Genomic DNA, 18,632 nt, shown 5'->3' with positions numbered 1-18,632 from the left:
TGTGGAAGCTTTTTTTCGTGTGTGTCAATGTCGCTCTATCAGTTAAAAGTAATGTGTGATTTTTCAAGTTGCAATATGCTGCTACAATTCGCTTGATATATTTCTAAGCACATACATCACTTGGTTCAACGAAGGTGAGGTAAAATAAATCATTTTTCCGATATTTTCAAAATTGCAGTTTCATGTAAGCCTGAAGCCAGCCCTCATCATCATCCTAAGTTCCACCCAAATGAATTTACTGTAGGCCGGTGATTGAAGAAAATACTTTCTAATGCTTTGTGCAAAATGAAATGTATATTGATATTTCTAGTGTGATGCAGTGTCTGCAGTCTAATATCAATATGACCTTGCTTTCCGTAAAAGTTGGGTAACTTTTAAAACAAGTTTTTTTAACAACGTCTTTGAAGACCATCTTTTTCTCCCATCAAATCACAAATAATAAACAACATAGTTCTGAGTTCACAGCAATTAGCAAATAGCTCTACTGATTTCTGAAACACGTTTTATAAGTGAAATTAGTCCAAATTGAAAAGAATGATTGGGCCTGGGTGTTGTAGGTATTAAAGAAAATAGTTTCCTTTTACATGGGGGTTTTAACTGGGATGGCACTTTCATAGCTTGAGCTGAGACAGGTACAAATCACCAGGAGCTTTTATGGCCCAGTGATCACCCTAGACAAAGATATTTCCTTTCTTATTCCGTAAAGAGTGCCTTGCTGAGGAATGCAGCCACGCCATCATCAACCAATCAGCATGCTGCTTACAGTCAATCCAGCATGCGTAAATTGTGCGTAAATTTGATTTACGTAATATGATTAACGCGTAATAAGCTTCCACGCCTAACATTATTCTATATAGAATATAGTCCTTCCTCTATTAAAATTTAGAATATAATCCTTTTCATGGGAAAGTTTTATCTTATTTTCTGATGATTTTGAGCAAAAAAAGATCATTAATTGCAAAAAGACTAATATCAGGAAAGTGAACTATTCCCTTTAAGTGGTGCTGAATGGATTGGCTGATTGAATTGTAAGCTCATTTAAGTGATAACAATAATGGTGATGAATACCTACTTGTGAATACAAAGGACTTCCAGATGCTAGTGCTCATTCAATCAATACATCTATTTCAATTTGTTGTTCCCTGATGCGGAAAGGAACAGTTGGACTATGGACTGGAGTGTTGAGACTGGAGAACCAGGTGTTCATTGGCCAGCTGCTCTTTTTTGTTTTAATAGAGAGCATAACTAGAGCTGCTTGATTCCATGTTGATGTTATTGATAAGCATGCAGTAAGCAATTGCTTGTGCATTATTTAGGCATCAGCCTATGTATTTTTCATTTCAAGTTGGTATGCTTTTCTCAGAATGTGCCTATTAAGCTGATGTGAACTGAAAACCTGACTCAAGTTTTATGTTACAGATGGATTCCATGTTTGCTGACACCCTGGAGAACACTGGACTACTGGCCTCTCTGGATCGGCTGGATCCGGGTCTCTCCAGCTCAACAGGTCACCCAAAGCTGTCAGACTGCTTCTCCCTGCTGCCTGCTTCCAAAGGCCATGGATGTGGCACAGGGTCCACCCGCCGCTCTGGCCACCTGCGGCCCACCCCTGCAGCAGGCTCAGTTCCAGCTCCGGGCCCAGCCTCCCATAGCAGCACACTGTTCGGTGATGACACTCTGTTGCAGCTGGTGAGTGCAGATGACTTGGCTGACGAGAAACTGCCGCCCTCCCCCTCCACCGCTGCTGCCGCTGAGACAACCATGATGCCCCCGCCTCCTGCTCCTCGCGCCTCGTCCCGAGCGGCAAAGCGTGCCAGCCGCGGCGGTGCCAACTCCAGCCGTGGTGGCTCGAACGCCAGCGGCACCTCGCGGCCCGCCGCCAAACCCGCCAGAGGCCGGCGCCGACGGATCACCGACAGATCGCGTCTGATGACCACCCTGGAGTTTACCGCTGTAGGGGACACCAGCTGTGCCAGCGGCGCTGCTCTAGAAGGCAGGGTGGCACCAGCGACCTCCACAGACACCAGTGGTGCTGTCCTGGACCGGACTGCGGAGCGGACGACCGCCGGGGATGTCACCAGTGCTGCTGTGGGTCACACCGTGGCAAACGAGACTGTTGGCTGTTTACTCGAGTCTTTTGCTGCCGATGACGCTGCGGGGACCTCCGTGAATCGGACGGAGTGTGGGGCGGGCGGAGAAAAGAGCGGGAAGGAGCGGCAGAGGACGGAGGCGGACACTCTGCTCCTCTCCAGGGACGACTCGCTGTGGACAATGTCTGGTCTGGGGGCGGCCATTGATGAGGTGGAAGGTGCGGCGGCAGCCGGGGAGGCAAACCTCGCCACTACCAGTCAGACGTCCCAGCCAGCGGCAGGAGGGTCGGTCCGGTCCGACGCCTCTCACCGAGGTGATGTCTCACACCGTGATGATGTAAATGATATCACCAGGGCATCTAGAGGTGACCAGAGAACCTCTGAGGCCAACCAATCAGTGGCAGTGGGATCACGCCATGGTGGTGTGAGTGTTATCACCAGTGCTTCTAGAGGGCACCAGAGAACTCATAATTCAGGGGTCAGTGCACCCCCTGTGGCCGTGAGATCTCCCACCAAGGACACAAGTCCCTCTCCTGACGGAGGGGAGGAACAGGTCGTGACAAGGGGAAGTCCCTCACCACGGAGCACCATCACTGAGTGGGGACTGCCCGACTGCATTGCCCAGGTAGGTCGGATCATAAGTTTATGGTCGGACGGCCGCTGATCGGCCGTATGTTGTTCTTGGGATTTGAGGCATGGGGACCATTTGTTCATAGGAAAACTGTGTTTCTTGGGTGCCTGTAACTACTTTGTGCACAGTCCTTTGTCCTGTAATTCCATAATGCATGAAGCTCATTTTGCCACACTCACTTTATGTTCGTGAGGGGTGTGGTACAGCAGAGATGCTGTTGTCCTCGACCTTCTGGTTGCTCCCATTTGCAAAAAGAAAGGCGAAGGTTGTTTTCCAGGTATTTAGACTCTAGATCAAGCACTGGTCCCATGTCAGTTGCTTTATTTTCGTGTTGCGACAGGTACAGCTACATAATGCATCCTTCTGCAGGCCAAACAGAGAGGCGCTGAAAGGGAACAAGGGCTTTCAGTTACATGCTTCAAAATCTTATCATGTAGAACAACATCAGACAAGGCTGCCATGTTTCGAAGCCCCATTTTCGAGGTCAGACACGAGTTTGTAAACTGCCTCTATTCATCTTCATGGCACCCATTTATGGATCCAGCGCTTTAACTCTGTCTCCTACCGCCCCGTCCGTTACAGAACTACATCAATGCCGGTCTGAGCCACTTATACAGCTGGCAGGCCGAGTGTCTGAGGACCGGCGATGTGCTCCACGGAGGGAATCTCGTCTACTCGGCACCCACATCCTCAGGTAAGTCCGCCACGTGATCGAGCTGGTCTTCGGGCTGATGGGTCACGTGAGGTGGCTTGCTGGGGATGTGGTAGTCAGGTCAAGGTGACGTGTGTGAATGAAGAGGTGGGCTGGCCACGTGATGGGGCCTGGTTTGATATGTCGGCTACGTTACTTCAAACGTTCTCATCGTGGGGAGATCCCTTGCTGAGTGTGCTAGTCAGTGTCATGAAATTGGTGGAGTGCCGAGTCATATGACTTTTTACGAATTACGATCGTGACGTCACGTGACCAGCCAATCGACACGTCCACATGTAGGTCAGTCACATAATGTCTTTAAACTCCGGAATCGGGAAAGAGAGTATACATTCGTGACCTGAGTTAATCCACAAAGTCTAGCGAAGCCCTTCACTTTTTGCAGGCGCCGTCAAGGCCATATATAGGCCTTGATAGGGGGCGCTATTATCTTTTTTGTTTATTTGACTTGAAGACATATTAACCCGCGCCCCACTGGGGGGGGGGGGGGGCTATTTATAGCCCCCCTCCCGTTTTTCTGCAATAACTTCCAAACCGCTTGACGTATCGACGCCAAACTTTCAGTACCTTAGGCTGCATCAATTTGACACCTTGTGTAAAAATTTGAACTTCGTACCTACTATAGGTCGGCCGGAAATGACGTCACAGTGACGTCATGTTCGGCCGATTTCGACGCAAAACATTGAACCACGGCAATCGCTCCCAAGAGCTCAGTTTTTAAGCTAGATCCAATTTCTTTGCATGAGAGGACTCAGAATAGACTGCGCTATCAAACTGCTATCTCGGATTTTCGAAATTTTGAAAATTTCGAAAATTTTATATAATAATATCCAAAATTTATATTTTTACATTTTTTTCAAAAAGTTTTTGACTTTTCGGAAAAAAACAGAATATATGTGATAGAACGCATTATTATGACTAACTCTAGCAAGTTTTAGCTAAATATCTTCAAAAATGGCCAAGTTTTACGCATTATTGCAAAAAATTCACAATTATTAATTTTTCAAATCAATTTTTCAGCACGTATTTGACATCGTACGCCAATATAAATAGCACCATCGTGTTCCTGAGCTCAAACTGCATCCAATAGACACCTTTTTTGTTAAAAAATTTTAACTTCAAAATTTGACCTTTTTTGACCTGAAAGTGACCTAACATAAGCTAAATTCGACTCAAAATGACCTCGAATAACACAGACGACATCAAAGTTGAAATATCTGACCTAAATGGACCATAAAACATGTGTCACGTGACCGACGCATGATATAATATTTTCGTGACCTGTGATGACCTGACCTTGACCTGAAAATCAAAGTACAAGTTTGGTACCCTCAGGGTAACTAGAGCATCTGTTCCCGAGTGTGTGATCCAAAAATGAGCCTGGTCTGACTTGTAAGACGGCGGCCAGAGCCCAAAACGTGATCAAGCCAAAATGCTAATAATTTTTACTTTGACCTGACCTGTGACGTCATCGGTGACCTCGAGGTCAATGAAATTAGGTTTCGCTCGACAGTTTTTCCGGGGCTATCAGACGCCGTTTGAATTTTGACGATCGGCCCAGTAGTTTCGGAGTTAGGAGGGGGGGGGGGGCTATGAATAGCCCCCCCCCCCAGTAGGGCGTGTTATACGCAGACCCCAGTGGGGCGCGGGTTAAACGAATTGCACGTGCCTGCGTCTGACGAGATGCGGGTGATCTTGCTAATTTAATGTTACCCCAGAATGTCTATCGCCGGGAGAGCTAACTGGATTGATTGAAAGGTTTCTTACGGGAAACCTAATTGAGCCCGTTGGAGATAAGTTTTTAGCACATCTTAGTTCTGTTCAACATAGCTGATCTGAAATCTTGAGTACTGGTTAGGGGCTCCAAAAGAAAGAAGGTGGCAATATTGACTTTCGATGTACAGTCCACAGCAGAAGTAATGTGCGGTTTCAGTCCTGGGTATGTTCTGTTTCTGAAGCTTAGGAACGATTAGCCAGACTACAATGAAACTTTGAATGTAGCTTATATGTATCGTCATCCTTGCAGCTGCAACTTTAGCTATTGACATCTTCTTTTCGATCACTCCGCATTAAACAATCGCCAGTCAAAGCCAACCGTTGAGATTGGTAAACCCCTACATTACTTTAGCGGTGGGCTGTACATTTTTAACAACAGAGACATTTAAATGTGAGTTTTTTAGGCATCGTAAATGCCGAATGATAGACCCATCACGTGCGGATAATATTCACTGGTACCATTTATTTATTTAGTGGGTTTCGTATTTGCAGCTCCATTCAATACTAGGTACGGGAAGGCTAAAATAGCGGAACACGCTTTTCCTAATGGGTTCTTAGGCGTCCAGACAGGGCGGTCTGCAATGTATGTAGGTCGTCTGAGATGCTTACTTATGCAAAGCCCTCTTCGCTACATATGTACTTCCTCGTTGGCTTTCTTCCTCTCCGCTCTGTCCTTGATTGCCCTGGCTAAGTGAATCCATTGCAATCTGGCCTTCACAGATGGCCTTCATGAAACTATCCGTGTCGATCACAAATGAGTATCCATATCTGATTGTCGCATTTTTGATATACGGCCAGTATACGGCTTACTCAAACGGGATGTTTTATCAAAACTATTGATTTTTCACGATGCGATTATATGTAACGATATTTCACAAATACCGAGCATAACATTTGACGATTTAAATGCCCTCACGTCTGCGATAAGACCTGACATGCATAGTCTCGTGATAAGACGTCTGATCGGTCAGAACGTTCCGCATATATCGGGCCGTGGCTGGGATTTCTCAGTAGCCGTGTGATTCCCCCACCGAGCCAGCTTTCTGGGCTCCTTCGCCGCAGAGGCCTATGTGGTATCGGTAACCAGCCTTGCAGAAGGCAGAGAATGATTACAGTAAGACATGCCGGCGAAGTCTCTGCCTACCAGTGAGACATCGCAGCTTTGTTATGGTAGGTATTCCGTCTTCGATGCTAATGACATCCGGGCTCCCGAATTACAAAGTGGTAGCGGGTGTTTGGAAGCACTGACATTAATTGTTAGTCGACTAAGTGTATTGTAGCTACAGCCTAGATTTGCATCAGTCAAGCATAACAGTAAAACGCTGCCTTCGAATGGGCCCTGTGCCTTCACCTCTGAACTCGCTCGAGTCCAATTCTCACCTGTTGGTCTGCAAAGCGAATCATAATGCCCTAGACCTACCGTTTCCAGGCTGGTGTTCAAATGTTAAAAGAGACAGGGAAACGTTATCAGTCTGATATCGGAAATATAAGAATGATGTTTTGTGTTTTGGTAATCTTACGAATTGTCTGCCAATCAGCGTTGGAACTGTGGCCTCTTTCTGGTCCCGTTGATTTATTCTCCGGGTGAGTTAGCCCTGTCCAGCGTTTAGCCTTTCGGGACCCTGTCAGGGCCGCGGTTGCTTTCGCCGCTCGCTCTAGTCGAGATGCAAAGTTGATAGTCACACGAAGCTTATTCAGGGCCCCTGAATAGGTAAACGATTTCGAATTTTAACGTTTCTCCAAAGCGCTATTCTTTCATATTTATCCAAACATTAATAATAACTCTGAACTAGGCTGGTTTGCCTGGCCCGGGTATTTTCCATAACGCGAGTGACGGGGGGGGGGGGGGGGGGGCTATCCAGAGCTCCCCTCCTATCTCCGAAACTACTGGGCCGATCGTCAAACTTCAAACGGCTTCTGATAGCCCTGGAAAAAACTGTCGAACTAAACCTATTTTCATTAACCTCGAGGACACCGATGACGTCACAGGTCAGGTCAAATTAAAATTATCATTTTTGCTTGTTCACAATTTAGGCTCTGACCGCCGGCTGATAAGTCCGATCAGGCTCATTTTTGGTTAACGCTTTCCTTGGTATATGCCTTAGATACTTTGAGGGTACCGAACTTTTACTTCGTATTTTTCAGGTCAAGGCCAGGTCATCCTAGGTTACGAAAATTGTATATCATGTATCGGTCACGTGCCGTATGTTTTATGGTCCATTTTACTCGTAGATTTCGAAAACAATGTCGTCTGTGTCATTTGAGGTCATTTTCAGCTGCATCTACCGGAGGTTAGGTCACTTTCAGGTCAGAAAAGGTCAAATTTTAAAAATGATATTGTTCAATATAAAAGGTGCCTGTCAGATGCAGTTTGACCTGAGGAACACGATGGTGCCATTTATATTGCTGTACGATGTCAAAAATGTACTGAAAATGGTTTTAAAAAATACATAAATGTAAAATTTTGACAATGATACAAATATCATGGCTATTTTTACAGAAATTAGGCTACAACTTGCTAGAGTAGTTTACCAGTGTGTGTTCTATCACATATATTACGGTTTTTCGAAAAATCAAAAACGTTTTGAAAAAAATCAAATAGGGGAAGTTGGGGCAATGCCGGAGTTGGGGCAAAGCCGAAATTCGAGATATTTCGAAAACTGTACGACATGAATGCCACCTGTCAGTGATGCTCTGAATCTTAAGTGACTACAATTATCGCATGTTTGTTACGAGTCGTCATTCGGAAAACTTCGGCTGTGAGGGCGCCAAGAGCGTTTTCAAGGTACGTTTCCCTTGTACTACATGCGCCTTTGAAGCTGCATTTGTTACTCATTATGCTACCGTTTGTCTGGCCAATTCGGTCAAGTAATCTTCAGCATGTCTTTGCATAAGTGTGCTGCCTATTTGAAATTTATACAGCACGTTGAAAAGTAATGGGCCTGCAAATGAAAGTATGGCTGGCTGGGGTAATGCCGAAAACGTGCAATTACGCACGTTAAAGCACGATACGTGGACTTTACTGCTGTAGAATAGCAACGCGTATTTTTAGCCACACAAATTACACTTTCAACCGACACAACGGCCTGTTACCTATAAGGAATGATTTACCTGGCATTTTCTTATTATATCACACAATTATAACTTCCAGTGTGCACCAAGCGTCCTCAAGATCTTAAACGCGTGTCAGCTTTGATGAATTCTGGATAAAGTTTGAGATAAAATGGCAAAACATCATTGTCGGCATTCCCCGTAGATCATTTTTCCCATTTTCGGCTTTCCCCGCAGTCCGGGGCAACGCCGAAAAAGTCACTTCTTTGATATTCTTAGTTTGTGTGCTTAACGGTATGCGAATTCATCAAATGCGCCTGGTATGTTTGAAAGGCAAACGACTGGCCTCTCGAATGACGCCAACAAGAATAGCTTATGTTGTCTACGTTGCGTGCTACAGGCGTCAGAAAAAAGTATTCGGCGTTCCCCCAACTTCCCCTATATTTTTTTTTTTTGTAATTGTAAATACATATTTTTCAAAATTATCAAAATTTCGAAAATTCGGGGTATCAGTTGGATAGCTACGTATATTTGTAGTCCACTCATGCAAAGAAATTGGATCTAGCCTTAAAACTGAGCTCTTGAGAGCGTTTGCCGTAATTCAATATTTTGCATCACAATCGGCCGACATGACGTCACTCTGACGTCATTTCTAGCCAAACTATGGTAGCTAGAAAGTTGAAATTTTAACACAAGTTGTCAAATTGATGCGATTGAGTGTGCCGCATGTTTCGTGTTGATCTGTCAAACGGTTTAGAAGATTTAGCCGAAAAACGGGAGGGGGGCTTTGTAGTGCCCCCCCCCCAGTCATGCGCGGGTTAAACTCTTCGTGTGACTATTGACTTTGCATCTCGGCTAGGGCGAGTGACGAAAACAGCCGCGGCCCTGAGCAGGTCCCGATAGGCTCAACTCTTGACGGGGTTAACCCAACCGGAGGATAAAACCCCGGGACCAGAAAGAGCCCACAATTCCAACGCTGCGTGAGTGCCAATGCACGACGACACGACACATCCCTAAAATCGCGCCTTGCACTTTGTATTTAAGTTACCCTTACCGGTCTTCACACATTCCTCTCCTCAAAACTCAGTTAAAGGAGAAACCTCACAGCAATTGCAGTGCACGCTGCACACTGCTCAGCTCGGCTGGACAAACACCCCCGGGCCCCAGCCCCCAATATGAATCAGCTAACCCCCGTCGTGACAGTGGTGGGCGCTAACCCGTCTGGATGGGTTCACACGGAGCACCGAAGACGGGGCGACGACCGACCGAAACTAGCGAGAACTGCGCCGCTGGCAGAGAGAAGTTGTCATGGCTGACTTTTATCTGACTTCAGCGTTCCTACATGATACTGCATGATACGACGTGATCGTTATCTTAGGAGGCATTAGAATGAAAGAAGCTGATGGCCATGATTATAAATACCAAGGCATGGTCTAAGTATTCGACTCGAGGTCAATGGCCTGACCTCGATTCATTGCGGTTCTTGACCCGACTGCGGTTCAACTGCGCATGAACGTATGCTCCACTTTTTTATGCTCAAAACTCACTAGGATTACCAGTGCGATTATACATATACATAAGGCCTTCTGTGATCTAAGGATATTATATTTGCTAATGGAAACCCATATGTCTTGTAACCACACTGAAGTCAATGCGTCTCTAAACCCTAACTAATTGACTAGGTTACCTATGTCATCCTTGATGGCATTTTAATTTGTGATTGTGTCGTAGGACATGGCTCGTGTCGCTTTCATCCCACTCTAATTTTTAGGGTTGCGAGTCGTGGTCTCTTCAGCACGTATTTAATTTAAACCTGTTCGCGTCGCTAGTGCGATCTGTAATTTTTAATTGAATTAGGTGATCCACGTCACCAGATCACTTTCGCAATATATAGCTTACTTTTACTAATGACATTCGTTTCTGCAATATCAAGGACGATAGAACTCAATGAGGTGTTGTGGTTCGGGGTCACCTAACCTGCCTTGAACACGGAGTCCGTGCCGTGTGCCAACCTCGCGGGTTCTGTAGCTTGCCACCAGTCCATGTTACGAAAGTCTCGAGGGGCCTTGCTTTGCCAGGTGTCTGTTTTGGCGGGCCGGTGGGGGTGGCATGTCGCAGCTACCTGCCGCTAATCCTGTTAGTTATCCCGTGCCGGCGATATGCAAGCCACTGAGAGTCGCCCAAGAGGCTTTCTAAGGTGACAGATTCTGTCGGCCCCGTCACTGCAACGAGCTCTGCATATGCACATGCATCGTGCTCGGATCTTGTGCAAGGTCGCTGGCATTCTAGGATTGGAGGGGGTGGGACTGCCTTGGTCAAGTGTGGTGCTAATGCCTAGGCAATAAACACGTTTACTGATTATGTGCCATCGGCGATGTCAGCTCGATTGTATTTGCTGGCTGGTGAGGTGACAGTGGTCTGGACCAAGATTACTTTCTGTCTGGCCGGATTACACCGCATCTGGCTGCCTTTTGAATGGCCCCAGGGACCCTGGGCGATGCCCTAGCGGTGGTGGTGGCGCCGGGCGACCCGTCACCTCCACCCTGGTTATCGGGGTAGGTAGATGGGTCTCGCCCTCAGTCTGTCCTGCGGGGTTACCAGTCCGGACGCCGTGTTTTACCCAGCCCATAGCGCTGCATACTTGCCAATTTTCAGCACAGTTTTCGTATGCAGGACAAACAACTTGGCATGCGAAAGGCCTTGATGCATCAACAGAATTGATGATTAATGAATATGTTCAGCCATGCTCAGAAACATCACAAAGTGATTATTCAAGTAATCAATATATGTAGAAGGTTCGACAAATACCAAAATGTTTGACTGCATATGCTTCCGAGAATCGAAAACGTAGTCGCCGACTGTTTCGTGGCTCGTGTTGCGCAGAAGAGAATATTTGTATCCGCCAAGGCTGGTCTCCGACTCTGATCTCAGTTTTTTTTTTCTGAGGCAATATTGAATCAAATTCAAATTCTATGACCTTTTTAGACGCATCTTTTCCATATGGAATGTGAGCGTTAGACCAGAGCGCCGGTAAATGAAGCACAATCAAAGCTGGAAATGTGACCATTCGATGCTGTGCTATGCCTTCCTGTACTAACTCGCTTCGATCACCCAGGCAAGACACTGGTGGCAGAGATCTTGCTGCTGCGCCGGGTGGTCTCTCAGAAGCGCAAGGCCATCGTGGTGGTGCCGTTCGTCAGCTTAGCACGTGAAAAGACGCTCTACCTGCAGGTGAGGAGGCGGGCGGGATGCAGAGTCATACTTGTAGTCAGAGTCGGTAGTGCAGCCTGCTGGTGACTCCCCACTGCCCGTTGACTACAGTCCACTGATCGCTCATTATAGTTTTAAGTGTCTGCCAGTGATCGGGTACAAGCTGCCGTCTACGTGCCGTCATACATAGTGATCTACAGTGCGCTGTCATCAAAATACGCTGACTTACCGAGTAAAAATGTCGAACAATTCGATGTTCTAGGTGCTTTTTGTGGCAACCTTTTTAATCGTCGCTGGTAATGTGCCGATACATGTTTAGCCGCACCTATGGATGTGCAATAAAATGCATATTTCGACGGGTGATACATTGACCGTCGTCCCGAATCAAGGCCAAATTCATGATCATGTTACCATAATTTAATGTCCCTTCTACTCTACCTTTTGCGAGCAAGGTCCCCCTATGACATTTGCCCTTGGTCTTCTCCGCTGCGCTGTTACAAGGTTTGGCACTGCCGACAGTCTCCCTGCCGAGTGTTTGTTGATACTATCGCCCGTGTTTGGTTCCATTATTTCATCATGTATCTCATTTCAATTGCATGGCCGTGAACCTGTCCTTGATGACTGATCCGGCCAAGGCCCCGCTTCTGGAAGGAAAGGGTAGTGCTCCGTGGCTCTGGAGAGGCTCCCGCTTCCGGACCTTGACCCTCACAGGTGTTGCTAGTCGTGACTCTTGGCGATTGGAAGGCGTTGAACGTTAGCAGGGATTTACCTGCCTCGCCCTGGTCTGCACCGACGCTTCCGTTCCGTGCCTCCTCTGTTTTTGTAACTGTTGTTTCCCGCAAACTATCGATAAAATCTATTTATAATTAATCAAATTACAATCTTCTGTCGTTTTAATGGGATATAACGATGTGGCAAATTTGCTAATGAGCTAACACAGACTAATAAATTACTCCGCTTGCAGTACTTTACGATTCTTTCGACCTAGAGATCCGCGATCGTCAAATACGAACACCATCCTCAGACAATTCACGTCAGGAAGTGGTCGTCCTTGAGCATAAACTCATCTCACGGAACATTTCACAAGGTCGACGTCAGTTTGCTGACAGAAGTCGGGGCTTTTTGTTTTCTTTACGGCAATGAAGGTTTCCACTGGCTGAACTTCACCAGAAGACGCATTTGAACGGCATTTGTTGTCATCCATTTGCCTTAGTGCGTCATCTTGACTGAAAGTTGGCCCATTCGACCGCCATAATTCTGAGACCCGTGATGTATGGACGATATGACTGACATCTCTGGCGTTGTCTCGACATCTCCGTCCGAGCTCGTGATGGTCGGCTTATCCGTGCACATGCCATTCTTTAGTTCCTTTTGAGATTTCGTCTCCAGTTGCGGAGATAAACCGTCTGTGATATTCCTCTCACCGCCTCATGCTAAGCTGTGCAGTGAGCAGCTAGTCTCTGCCCGTGGATGTGCGTCTGAGACTGGATTCACTTACGTCAGAAAAACTTTGGGAGCGGATGAATACGTACCTGCTCGGTTTTTCTCACGGATATCCCGTTGTAATATGCTTACGTACCCTCTATTTTCGACATTGCTGAAGGACAGTGGTGTGGGTGAGCCCCGCATCCTTCTTCAGATAGTGATCCGTTCAGCCACCCCCGTTGTGCTCACGCGACTCTCACCAACGTTACTTTCCCTACCACACACTGAGACACGCCCATCCCGAAATGGAATCAGATCTCCCTCCCGCACGTATCAACGGCGAGAGTGAGGCACCGCTCTGTGAAGGCGGGTGCGTTCTAACATGCGATGGCGTTGAGCTAGCGTGCGCTTCGGCAATCGTAATTACGGCTTTGAGAGATGCGCTTATAGGGCAAAATGTGGAGTCTTACTGTCAGGAGTGATGGCAAAGCCGGAACTTGGTTTCACTTCGTGCCGTATCAAATCATGAGTTGTCTGATAAATAGCCGCGTTTTGACGTAACGCGATGACCGCGTGGCAGCACTATTGCTCACATTGATTTTCGCCGCTGCTGTATGAGCTCTGAAAAGTTATCCACCTGACAGGAACGTTGATAAATATTACATCACCCTTATCTATCGCATAGGAATGACTGTGGATCTCAATGTTCATTTGTGCACGTGATATTAGCGTTTATCGTAGCTATTCTGACAAACGTCTGCCTGACATTTATACTCTTACACTCGCAATTCTTCGCTGAACAGAGCGTCTGTGACGGCTCCGGTGTGCGCGTGGACGGCTTTTTCGGGAGCCAGGCGCCCCCGGGCGGCCTCCAGAAGGTCGACGTCGCCATCTGCACCATCGAAAAGGCCAATAATCTCGTGAATAGGTGGGCATTATTGCATGATGTACTAAGCCGATTCAGCGGTTGAGGGCGGTGACTGGTGTGAGTCGCAATTGATTTGGCATTGCTTATTTCCATCACTCGTGTTGCTTCATTCAATCACAACATCGTAAATCGAAATCATAGATGTAAATAACTTTGTCCATTTTTCACTGCAACACACAACAGCCAGTGCAGATAGCTATGTTTGTATAATTACACCATTTTTTATTCACAGCGAACATGGGGATTGGCTTGTGTCGTACGCTCATTCACTGTTTGGACCTCTCATCCGCCCCGACAGACTGATGGAGGACGGGTGTCTTCACCGGGTGGGCTGTGTTGTGGCCGACGAGCTGCACCTTCTGGGTGACCCGCGCAGAGGTTACCTGCTGGAGGTGCTGCTCACTAAGCTCCTCTACATGAACCGTCGCCTGGACAGGTCTGTCGGGAACCGGACGGGCCCGTACGGGGTGCCGTGATCGGAAACTGTGGGCTGTTTTTGTTAGAAATGTCATCTCACGTTTTAGTTGGACCAGACCAGTTGGAATGCGATCCGTTCCCTCTAGCTACGATACCTATCGCATAGTCATGAGTCATTGCCCTCTTGAACGCCAAAGAACGCCACATCTTTAAAAAGTTTCCACCACCAGCTTAAGTCCATTATTACACAGAAGTCTGACAGCCTTGCCGTCTGTCTGTTCATGGGCGGCGATTGTCTCTGCAGTCGCCCCCTTCCCCTACCAACGCCTCCACAAAAAATCACCATTATCACGTGTGCCTGCTCCTTCTCCAGCGGTTCGGAGCGCCGGATCCAGTTGGTGGCCATGTCGGCCACTCTGCCCAACCTCGGCGGCCTGGCCGGCTGGCTGTCGGCGGCTCTGTACGTCACCGAGTTCCGACCTGTGCCGCTGCAGCAGTTCGCCAAGCTGGGTGGCACCGTGTATGATGAGCGGCTGAGGCCCGTCAGGCCGGTGGACGCCGCGCTGGGATCCGGGGTGAGTGAGGGGTAAAATCAGGGAAATTTGGTAATGAGAAAGGGGGGACACCGATAAAATCCGGGATCGAAGTGATGTGTAACACCGAGCGAATTTGGAGTGTTTGAAGGAGGGGTACATTGGAAGAATTTAAAGTGAATAGGGCATTAATTCTCCCGGGGAGAATCTGGGGTGAGGTAGGGACTACACTGAGTGATTCTGGCGTAACTTAGGGGTCACACCAGACAACCATAGGATAAGTGAGGTGTTACACCGAGCGGCATGGGATCATACCGGTGACTTTTAGGTGCGGGGCTAGTCGGTAGCTCTGGGTAAATGTGGTGGGGAGAACCTCATACTACTCGGGACTGGTTTCCAAGAATGTTACGTCCCAGTTCCATGTGGTATTTAACCGACGCTCGTAATTAATTGAGCCATTGCTCAACTCGATTGTGCGGTTAGGCTAACTTGAATAGTTGCAGTTGGCCGATGCGTCATAATTCCATCATCTACCACTGGTTTAGCCGGTTTGATTGCGATAAAATACCCTTCATTGTTTAATTCTCGCTGCTTTGGTATTCCACGCTATGTTTATTATTCCACGTTATATTTATAGATTGAACTTTGCGTGTTGGTATAATAGCATACGTGTTAATTGCACCTTTTCTTAGTAAGCAGCCTTAAGCCCGGTTCTGACTGCCGTTTTTCGATCGTTTGGTGGATCGTATGGTGATCGTATCGTGATCGTATGGTGATGGGATGGGGATCGGCACGCCCGTTTTCCGATCGCCGCGATGGTAATCGTATGTGTGCAGTGAGAACCGGGAAACTACGTGACTGTGCGCGTCGTTCGGTAGCGGCAGATCGTACGTCGTAGTGCGTTCCGTCGAAAGATGGATTGAGTTTATCTTTTGTCTTGATCGTATCGTAGGTTGACATCGTGTGGGGAACTCGCTGTGCTGCGCGGCTTTTCTTGCTGCTGTCTTGTGGAAGGTTTGTGCGTTTGTGCAACATATTTATTTGATATAACTTATCTTATTAGTAGCATACTTTATTTAAATAAGCTTGATTGACATACTTATAATCAAAGTAGGTACTTCCACTTAGAAGATACCATACGAAAAAATCATTGTTTCGCTCAGGTGCGTCAATTACCTACATCAAAGTATTAATTTTATTGCACGAAAAAGCCTTACCCGATAATGTTAATTTGATACTTAAATTAAAGAAATATTTTAACTACCTACATTTAACCTCTTTTTAAGTCTGAAAAGTATTAATTTCCCTCTTCATAGATCTCGTCCCGTTCATGGCGGCCAATCAACGCGCTTCCCCCAGATGACGTCATCTGTGCGCCTGCGCTCTGCCGATCCGGCAAGCCTCGCGGTGACCGGCGATTTACCAGCGACACCGGAGGTGGCAGGAGGTGGTACATAGATATTTTACCAATGAATTTCTGTCAATTTCAACGAACCGATTTTCAAGAAAACCGATGCACAGCATTCACAATACTCACTTTTAGGTTGTAGGTTACTTTCCAGGACAATTTGACATGATTTTCTATTTTTCCACGCATTTTCAAAATTGCGTACCTTCCACGGCCGAGAATGGTTTCCGCCGCCATGCTGCTCCAATCAAGCCGAAATGTTGATTAACTTCACGGAACAGTCAGACCCGACTATTCAAACTAAATTATTGAATTAGAGAGCTGTTTTAAACTACATTTAACGTCTCTTCAAGCGTAAAAAGTATTTATTGCGTTCTTATCTATCACCGCCGGCAGTAATGGCGGACGCAGACTCCCACACGATACGCACCAAGGATATAACCATCAGGGTTACCAACGGGAATTTTTCTAAATCCCAAGATCGCCGCGCGAATTTCCCAAAATCGAGCTCCATATCCCAAGGTCGACAGGATCAAAGCCCAGTGTGCATCCCAAGGTCTATAGAAACCAAATATAGAGCAAATAAAGTGTATTTGACGTATTTTCAAATCTTTGGTTGACTAAATAAATCAATATCGTTAACATACCTTGCATTCGGCACAGTTACACACGCAGGCATAGGTAGGTACAGAGACACAGCAAGTTACCTGTCTGGGTTTTACGAGTTGAAGCATGATCCGTCGCAGTGGCGGATCCAAGGGGGGGGGGGGGCAAAATGGGCATTTGCCCCCCCCAAACGGCATAATTTTAACTATGGACGTTAATTATGGACGCCTATGGACGATGCATGGAAAGAATCGATAAATTTTATGGTTTGCCCCCCCAAAACTCTGAGCTGGATCCGCCTCCGATCCGTCGGGTGTCACAATTCGCAAACAGGCGGCCAGGCCAGGTGTTAATCGACGCGGAAGCCACTGGGTATTTCGCTAAATGCCTCACTTGAGAGCTGAGACGGGAGAAACAAAGTGAAGACGCGTCAAATAAGGATAACTTATTCGTGCTTCGTTGGTTGCTTGGTAAGGTACAGTGAAACCAAACGAAAGAACGCTCGGTTGTGTTCGTCCAAAAAGGACGGTTTACAAAAAACAAACAATTAAGTTGTGTTAGATGTGTTCCTGATTCCTTTGTTTGGTCTTTATTAATACTTTTCCTTTTTCCAATGATTAAAAAAATGTGCTAAAATTAGCGGGAGTCGTAAGCTCGGGACAAATCCCAAGGTTTGCTGTTGAATCCCAAGGTCCCAAGGTCGGGTTCAATATCCCAAGATCTTGGGACAAATCCCAAGCTTTGGTAACCCTGATAACCATACGCACGATTCGCACGATACGATCTACCAGTTACCAGATCGTATCGGGCCTAGAGATTTTTATCTTTTTCCGCCAGCCACGCTCACCATACGATCACCATACGCTTACCATCCGCTCCGATCGATTTCGGCAGTCAGAACCGGGCTTTAGCGTGTTTTTGGGCTCATTTATGCAAAATATGCTACTTACGATACCCTGCCCGTGACCTAATATTTACATATTATATCTTTTCCTGAACATGAACTCTGGCATGGCATTTCCGTCTTTTCCCCTCGTAGTGATGGACGTGATCCCATTCTTGATTTCAATATCCCAAGATCTTGGGACAAATCCCAAGCTTTGGTAACCCTGATAACCATACGCACGATTCGCACGATACGATCTACCAGTTACCAGATCGTATCGGGCCTAGAGATTTTTATCTTTTTCCGCCAGCCACGCTCACCATACGATCACCATACGCTTACCATCCGCTCCGATCGATTTCGGCAGTCAGAACCGGGCTTTAGCGTGTTTTTGGGCTCATTTATGCAAAATATGCTACTTACGATACCCTGCCCGTGACCTAATATTTACATATTATATCTTTTCCTGAACATGAACTCTGGCATGGCATTTCCGTCTTTTCCCCTCGTAGTGATGGACGTGATCCCATTCTTGATTTCGCTTTTCCACCCTTTGGCGCTGTTGTCCGTGACTCATCCCTTCTACTCAAGGGACGATGCTTATGCCGTGCAATGCTTTCTCACCGTCTTCCATTTTCAGAGCGACCCCAAATTGATGTTCGCTTGTTATCTTGTTGTTCTCATAGCAAGTCACTTCTAGTCTACCCTTAAACTGCCATATTTTCGAGTGTGTGGCATTGCCCTGCGCCCCTGCCCTCTGCAGAGTGACCCGGACCTGGTGCTGGAGCTGGTGCTGGAGACGGTGACGGCCGGACACGGTGTCCTCGTGTTCTGTCCCACCAAGGCCTGGTGCGAGCAGCTGGCCGTCAACGTGGCCGCAGAGTTCTGCCGGCTTGGTCAGTGGCGGGACTGTCGAGTTATGTTGGGGCATAGACCTCTACATACCTGGACTGGACACTCGA

At 47.0% G+C, this 18,632-nt stretch overlaps 1 protein-coding gene across 1 annotated transcript in view; it reads left to right on the top strand.

Annotated features, from left to right (window-relative positions):
• The first annotated feature begins 1,761 nt into the window (after positions 1-1,761).
• Positions 1,762-18,632, top strand: part of LOC122379646 (DNA polymerase theta-like) — a 143,702-nt gene continuing 126,831 nt past the window's right edge. Inside the window, exons 1-7 of the mRNA XM_043362007.1 lie at positions 1,762-1,953; positions 3,304-3,415; positions 11,373-11,488; positions 13,696-13,820; positions 14,119-14,256; positions 14,611-14,812; positions 18,434-18,566. Of these exons, the coding sequence (XP_043217942.1) occupies positions 1,762-1,953; positions 3,304-3,415; positions 11,373-11,488; positions 13,696-13,820; positions 14,119-14,256; positions 14,611-14,812; positions 18,434-18,566 (1,018 nt within the window). The remainder of the gene's footprint in view (positions 1,954-3,303; positions 3,416-11,372; positions 11,489-13,695; positions 13,821-14,118; positions 14,257-14,610; positions 14,813-18,433; positions 18,567-18,632) is intronic.

The sequence above is a fragment of the Amphibalanus amphitrite genome, unplaced genomic scaffold (assembly GCF_019059575.1).
Source record: "Amphibalanus amphitrite isolate SeventyFive unplaced genomic scaffold, NRLGWU_Aamphi_draft 000009F_arrow, whole genome shotgun sequence".
Classification (NCBI taxonomy): Eukaryota; Metazoa; Arthropoda; class Thecostraca; order Balanomorpha; family Balanidae; genus Amphibalanus; species Amphibalanus amphitrite.
Note: the sequence above shows the minus strand (reverse complement) of the source record. Positions and strands in the feature narration are given on the sequence as shown.